Genomic DNA, 7,938 nt, shown 5'->3' with positions numbered 1-7,938 from the left:
TTTTTTTTTTTTTTTTTTGGTTTTTAATGCATATCTTACAAATTCACACATAATAATTTTCTTCTAAATTTACATTAAAAAGGTCTGAATTTGAAACTTAAATTGGTTAATGAGTGATATTGTATTTTCCTTTTTGTTTTCATTCTATATATGCACCCAGAGATATTTTTCTTCTATATAGTTTGAAACCTTTAAACATATAAATATCTCTTTAACCCGAAGAAGAAGAGTAAGAATAGTAATTTTATAGTAAGGATATTATTTTATTCATCGTATGATGGACTTATCACAGGCCACCTTGTTTGATCCTAGTTGAAGTTGCGTAAGCAACTTCTCTGCCACTCATACAGATTTAACGACAAGAAATATATTCAAACAAACTTTGTCATTATATGGATGGACCAAAGTGAAAAACGCCAAAATAAAAAAAAAATAAAGAAGTGAATTATTGCTTATATTTTCCTACTTGAACTTGAAACCCACTTTGTCAAACATTGAAACAGTTACTGATGATGTCAACGCAGATTTAATATTGTTTACAAATTGCGTTGGACGTTTGAAGCAAGAAACCTACACTGATTCACTTTTTTCCTTTTCCATATTCCTCATGACCAGATGGGAACAGCTAGTGCGTTAGATACACTTTGTGGCCAATCGTTCGGAGCAAAGAAGTACGGAATGTTAGGGATACAAATGCAAAGAGCAATGTTTGTTCTTACACTAGCTTCTATTCCTCTCTCCATCATCTGGGCAAACACAGAGCACTTTCTTGTCTTCTTTGGACAAAACAAAGCCATCGCTACACTTGCTGGCTCGTACGCGAAATTCATGATCCCGAGCATCTTCGCCTACGGTCTCCTTCAATGCTTTAACAGGTTCTTGCAGGCACAAAACAATGTGTTTCCTGTGGTTTTCTGCTCTGGAGTCACCACTTCTCTTCATGTCCTTCTTTGTTGGGTCTTGGTTTTTAAAACTGGTTTAGGGTTTCAAGGAGCTGCTCTAGCTAACTCCATTTCGTATTGGCTTAATGTCATTCTCTTGTTCTGTTACGTCAAGTTCTCGCCTTCTTGCTCACTGACTTGGACCGGTTTCTCTAAGGAGGCTCTACGCGATATTATCCCTTTTCTGAGACTAGCTGTTCCTTCTGCACTTATGGTCTGGTAATACATATATGAATTAATGAATCAATTACTTGCAGCACACTTAACTAAGCTATCTTGATATTTTGAAGTATTGTTGTTTTGTTTGTGTACCCAGTTTAGAGATGTGGTCCTTTGAACTTTTAGTTCTCTTATCAGGACTTCTTCCCAACCCAGTTCTAGAAACTTCAGTTCTCTCAATCTGGTAAGAATGATTCATATGAATTACTGTGTATAATTCCTAGTTCTTGAGTGTCAAAATTGACTTTGGTCATAAAATATTTGCAGCCTTAATACATCAGGAACAATGTGGATGATCCCATTTGGTCTCAGTGGTGCTGCAAGGTAAAATTACAGAAACCATTTCATGTAGCGTTACATCAAACTCATTATATAGACCATTGACTATCCCTTAAAATTGGTGCAGCACGAGGATCTCGAATGAGTTAGGAGCCGGTAATCCGAGAGTGGCTAAACTTGCGGTGCGTGTGGTCATATGGATTGCAATCGCAGAAAGTATAGTGATCGGATCAATTTTGATACTCGTAAGGAATATCTGGGGGTTGGCTTATAGTAGTGAAACAGAAGTAGTCACCTACGTAGCCTCGATGATGCCCATTCTCGCATTAGGCAACTTTCTAGACAGTCTTCAATGCGTTCTCTCAGGTTTTTAATTCTTGCTTTCCTTACAAGTAAAGGCTTTTAGAAACACCCTAATCATGAGTAACTTGGTTAAGTCTGGTTATATTTGTTTGATTTTTCCGGTTAATTAAACAGGGGTTGCTAGAGGATGTGGATGGCAGAAGATAGGAGCATTCATTAATCTTGGATCATATTATCTTGTTGGAGTTCCTTCAGGCTTGTTACTTGCTTTTCACTTCCATGTTGGTGGTCGGGTAATTGAAACTAACCTTAATAAATCAGCTTTTTTTTTTCAATTTAACTGATTATAATGATAACGTTAAACATAAACATATCAATTTTTGAAGGGGCTTTGGCTTGGAATCATATGTGCCCTCGTTGTTCAAGTTTTTGGTCTTGCCCTCGTCACCATTTTTACCAATTGGGATGAAGAGGTAAATCAGCTTTGTTATAAAATTCAAAAATTATTATACATGTGGCTGTGATTATGATCATTAATGTTTTCTTCGTTTATTTTATAATGGATAGGCCAAGAAAGCTACACAGAGAGTTGAGTCTTCTTCAAGTGTGAAAGATTTTGCAGTCCATGACAGATCAACTGTTGTATTTTGAGAGCCAATAAATCATTGAACTTCATTTTCATTGATAGTCAATTAATCTATATGGAAGAGCCAATAAATCATTGAACTTCATTTTCATTTTCTGTGTGAACTTTAGAAGGAGCCAATAATTTATTCAAATTCATTACAGTTCACCTAATAAACTCAATTATCGTTATGAAGAAAAACTAATGGGCACATAAATACACAACTGATACAGATTCTGATAATTTTCAATCCATCAAGATGCGTACATACAAGCTTTGTGAGAATGTCAAGAGAGCTAATAGCTTCTTCTCTTTTGGCAGATCAAAAAAATTCCCTCCGAAGCTTCCCAATATATATATAGAGAGAGAGAGGCTTATGCTTTTAACACTACAAGTCAAATTTTGATGCTTTCAATCTTGCCTTGGAGGAGATGCAGCTGTTGTTTCTCTCGCTGTACCTGCAACAACCCGGTTTTAGACAATTTGGAAGATTATGAAAAGAGTTCTTAATTTGCTGATCATTCATCTCATGGATTAAGTCCGACGGAGGAAAGGCTAACCATTGGGCTGGCTTTCACCAGTTGGTGTTTGTACATTTCCGGGTTGTTGTGGCGGTTCTTGAGTTTGAGTTTGATCCTCTGTTTGGCTTTCAGCGGTTGACTTAGCTTTTAGTTGCTCTTTAGTGATCTTGAGGTAGTCCTCGGTTGTGTAAGCTTTTGGTGATTGAACATCATCTGCTTATTTCAAGGAAAACATCTTAGCTTAGCTTCACTACTTCAGAACATTATTTATATGGAAAACAACAACAGTTTTGGTATAGACTAGCTCGTAGTCTAGACACGAGTCAAAACTACTCTGATTGTGTCTCAATCAAATGCCTATTCTGTTAGCATATACATAGTAAACTTAAAAGGGCACTCACTGGAGTCACTTGCAGTCACAGGATCTTCAATTTGGGGAGCTGATGGTGGAGGAGGAGGAGGAGGTTGAACAGTATTCGTTCTGTTTTGGTTGTACACGTTTGGCGATGAAATGTCATCGAGACCAATTTCACGCTCAAGGGTACTTTTGAAATCTCTTGAAACGTCCTAAGATAAAGACACGTTGTAAGCAATCAAAAATAGTTGGCACATATACAAAACCAACCTCATGTTTTCCTCAAAGTCTTGATATAAAAAAACAAACCTGTAGCTCTCTAATCGTTGGCTGAAATGTACGCAGGGTTTTTCCAAGATTCCGAGCTACCTGCACGGATCATAGCAAGTAATCACTTCTTCAAAAGACTCTAAGCAACTGTTAAAAGACTATTAAAAGACTATCTGGAGAAGAAACATTAACATCTAGCGCTCTTTTCTCTTAACATTTCTAAAACTCAAACTCTCAAATGCTCAGTAAAGGAGTGGAATTGAACATGCTCCCAATTAAGAACATTTGATAAAGATTGAGACTTCAATCCACAGAGATCCTAACAGAATTAAGCAACAGCCTTATCTACACTCCAATTCTCCTCAGATAAACGAAACAGTAACAATTCATAAGCTGCCTAAACCCTAAAAAAGCTATGATTCCAGAATCAATCATCAAGAAAAAAACAAGAAGACACTAACTAACCTCAGCAAGGCCTTTAGGACCAAAGACTAACAAAGCGACAACACCAATAACCAAAGCCTCAGGTGCTCCAACACCAAACAGGGACGCACGAATCACCATACTCTTATTACATCTTCTCTTCTTCTCTACACACACAACAAAAAATTCAGAAAATTGAACAACTTTTACAAAACCCAGAAGAATTTGAAGTATAAAAGAGAAATCGAGACCTGGGTTCGAAGATTTAGTAGTCGAGAGTGAGATGCCCAGATGCTTTAAACCAATGTAAGGTGAGAAACTAGAAGAACCCAGTAGAGAACACCATGAAGAGAGATGATTAGGTTTCCAAGAAGCTTTATAACAAGATTGCAGAGGATGATAAGAGAAAAGGTGAGATTTTGTAATCGTTGGTGATAAATAAGACGAAGAAGAAGCTATTATCTGAAAGGCCATGGCCATAGAGGCAGCAGCTTCGAAGGATTAGTATTATAGTTTTTTTTTGTTGTGTAACAGCTTCGAAGAGGAACCTAAGCCATAAACTTACTTCCTCACCAATCAAAAAAAGGTCATTAGCCTTGAAAATGAAATAACGCTCCGAAGAAAAAACGATAAAAAAAACCTTAAGAAAATCTAAATTTATCCTTTGGAAAATCTGAAGATAATGTTCTTTTTTTTTTTTTTTGCTTAGAAAGTGGAAATGGGCCGTTAAGAAGGTTTAATTTGGGTTACGTTGTTTGGGCCTTAGGATGCTTATAAACTTGATCGCAAGTATCATCTTCTCTTGAGATTAGCTTAGATTTTAGAGCTGAGATTGAGTGTGAACTTTGTCACGTTCTTGTTTTCTTTCGATTCTGTTTTCGCTTTTCTTTATATTCTCAAGGGAATCGAATGACAAGTGAGCGTTGCGGATATAGTTATTTGTGAAATGTCGAATCATGGGGGTATTCTATCTATCTTAACAAAAACTATTTTTTACAGAAATTATAATTAGATACTGATACACAACCAAGAAGGCTGAATATTTTATAAAGATGCATAACACAAATTGGTCTGGAGAAACATTAAAAGATGCACAACTAAACAAGTAGAATTTTATGAAAGATAACACAACCAAAATATGATTCATGTCTTGATTTGGTGTTTTGATTTAGCAAGATGAGAAAGATAAAAGTTGAGTTTTAAAGTTTTGATTGGTGTCTTTCTTTCTTCAATAAGGTTCATAATCATATCATTCATATCCTCTAAAAGGTAAAAAAAAAAAAGAAAAGAAATAGTAGTAAATTAGTTTTCCAAGTAGAGTTGAAAAAGGAAGAAAGAAACAAAAGTGGAAAAGGTAATAAAAGAAAGGTAAGGAGTGGCAGTCGTACGCACGCACGAGCGTTTGCTCAAAAAGCCATCACAGATTCACACACACAACTCGCCAGTTACTATGGTGTGCACGTGCATGTGCCTTTTCTTAATTGTTCCCAAGCTTTCTCTCCTTTTTATTTTATATCTTTATTTTAGTTTATACTTTATACTAAACTAAAGAAAACAATTTATCCAACTGTAAAAACAGTAATAGTAATAATAAGTGAATAGTTTAGGAGCAGCAGAAACAAGAATCATATTCCCTCCGTTTTAAAATATAAGATGTTTTAACTAAAACATATAGATTAAAAAGTTTTTACTTTTAACAAGTTCAACCAATTATAAACAATACTGCATAATATAAAATACGAAACTAATCTAAAAGTTGTATAGAAACTTGAAAACATCTTATATTATGAAACAAAAAACTTCTCTAAAACATTTTATATTTTGAAACGGATAGAGTATTAACGATTACATTTTCTTGGCATGATTTAAAGCAACTCTCGTTATCAAAGAGATTATAATAAAGTAAACTTAAAACATGAGATGAGGAGAGTCACATGGGAGTTCCAATGATGAAGCCGGCTATTATATTATTACCCTCACTTATTGGTTTGGTCCCCATATCATATCATATCATATAATATGCATATGTGCATACACGGCTAAGTAAGGGTCAACTCTTCGGATGGTAGCCTTAATAGTATTTTCTTCTTTCCTTTGACAAGAATCATTCGTTTTATAGATTACCTACAGATAGAAATTAGCCAACGTTATTGTTTTACGTTACACAAATATTTTAAGATCTACGAATACCCAGGTCAATTATTATTTTTTAAGCTAGTTAATATACATAAAATAGAAAAAGAGAGAAATTAGTGTAGCTTGGAAGGGTCGACCTTGGGTCTGGGGTGGCAACAAACGGAGGAAAAACCAACTTTGCTGCAGGAACTTCAGCATTTTACATGCAAAAAATCTTATTTCAATATTTTACCCCGGTCAGTTGACCTTCCTAACTTCTACGTGGGTCCGCCATTGGGTCCACGGAAAGATAATAATTAACTAGTGAAAATTTTAGAAATTGGGTTGTAATATTTCTAATTTCTACTTGGTTTTATGGATTTTTCGCTTTAGATGATTGAAGTATTGTATGTGACCAGTTTTATTCTTAATAAAGTTTGTTTGTTGGAAAAAAAAAACTAGTGAAAAAACAAATATGAAAAATGGAAGTAACAAAATTATATTCCAGCAAAACTCAAAACTGAATTTCTTGGAAAACTTTAAATTATAAAATAATTATAGTCTTTAATTTAAAACAGAGAAGTTAAACTGCTTATCTTTTTAGTATTTCCATATTCTTCACTAGTTCAGTTTATTATATTCGGCTAATAAAATTTTAAGCTCTATAAAAAGATAAAAATAAAGTGATAGAAAACTATTATTTAGGCTGTATGGACAATTTGAAATGTAATTGTTCATTTTTTAAAAAGAAAAATATATGTTTTCATGAATTAAAATAAAATAAAATTAAGGATCTTTCTTTATGATTTAAAAAACAAAAGAATGATTTATGATTCTACAATTTTAATTCATGAAATTACGGATGGCGATGTGCAAAACAAATACAGCGCAGTTTGAATTGTAATTAAATTCTATATTAAGTATTTCAGCTTAAAGTCTTTATTTTTTTTTATAATCATCGATTATAAACAACAACAAAACAGTGTAATTACATATCATTCATTAACTTTAAAGTTAAAAAAATTATTTCACTAGTAAAAAACACCAATAAAAAATCTATTATTAGAATTAAGAAAAGAATTATTTATTTCATTTTTGTATTTTGCTAAAAAAAAGTCTTTTGGATTGAGAGTTTGTACCCTCCCATAGTGTAGCTAATAAATATATTTTATCAATGGGTGGTGAAAGTGTGAAGTACTTAGAGATCAATGAAGAGCAATATAGATAAAATTTTGTATATGTATATCTTATGAGTTTTTGTAGTCTATTTTGATGAAATATCAATTCTACAGAGTTAAATGAACAAAAAATAAATATTGAGAATCTTTTGCATAATTTCATTTTATTAGTTTCAAATTAGATATCATTTTAAATTTTAAATTTACTAGATTAAATACCACAATATATTTTCCATACAAAATTATAAACTTTCCAATTTTAATATGTTATTCAATAGAAAATGATATAAAATATCAATAATGATTAGAATAAAATACCTGTTTTTATTTCAATGTAAAACTTAAAACGATATGATTTTAAATGTAGTAAGTATCAAGTACGTGTTACTCGTGTACCATGTCTTTTGTTTATTTTTAGCTTAAAATTCAGGAGAAGAAAATTTAGCTTAGAGTTTTCACTTTGATAAAATTAAATTTACCTTAAAAAAAAAAGAAACGACCGTAATTTACCCTCCAAAATTACATGATATGATATGTATTCAAAGTAATCATATACAATTTTTTTAACTGAAGCGCGTGTGAAGGAACCGTGATGACGTGGCAATAGCTCGTGGTAACCAAAAAATTGAATGAAAAGCTGGATTAGATAACGACCCCTCCCTCCCTGAGAGAGAAGAGAGAGGAGAGAGGAGAGAATTCAATCCCATCA

At 33.2% G+C, this 7,938-nt stretch overlaps 2 protein-coding genes across 2 annotated transcripts; one reads left to right on the top strand and one right to left on the bottom strand.

Annotated features, from left to right (window-relative positions):
* LOC104728821 (protein DETOXIFICATION 16-like) lies at nucleotides 495-2,479 on the top strand. The gene is made up of 7 exons (XM_019233189.1): nucleotides 495-1,160; nucleotides 1,258-1,344; nucleotides 1,428-1,484; nucleotides 1,567-1,805; nucleotides 1,917-2,035; nucleotides 2,129-2,215; nucleotides 2,310-2,479. The coding sequence occupies exons 1-7, from the start codon at nucleotides 616-618 to the stop codon at nucleotides 2,391-2,393; spliced, it is 1,218 nt and encodes a 405-aa protein (XP_019088734.1). The 5' UTR covers nucleotides 495-615; the 3' UTR covers nucleotides 2,394-2,479.
* On the bottom strand, nucleotides 2,502-4,553 carry LOC104725756 (sec-independent protein translocase protein TATB, chloroplastic-like). Its single transcript, XM_010444469.2, has 6 exons — nucleotides 4,188-4,553; nucleotides 3,979-4,103; nucleotides 3,553-3,612; nucleotides 3,290-3,455; nucleotides 2,928-3,101; nucleotides 2,502-2,825 (listed from the first exon to the last, which is right to left on the bottom strand). Exons 1-6 carry the CDS (start codon nucleotides 4,414-4,416, stop codon nucleotides 2,779-2,781), a joined length of 801 nt encoding a protein of 266 aa, XP_010442771.1. The 5' UTR covers nucleotides 4,417-4,553; the 3' UTR covers nucleotides 2,502-2,778.

Source organism: Camelina sativa, chromosome 11 (assembly GCF_000633955.1).
Source record: "Camelina sativa cultivar DH55 chromosome 11, Cs, whole genome shotgun sequence".
NCBI lineage: Eukaryota > Viridiplantae > Streptophyta > Magnoliopsida > Brassicales > Brassicaceae > Camelina > Camelina sativa.
This window is presented reverse-complemented; position numbering and strand designations above follow the sequence as displayed.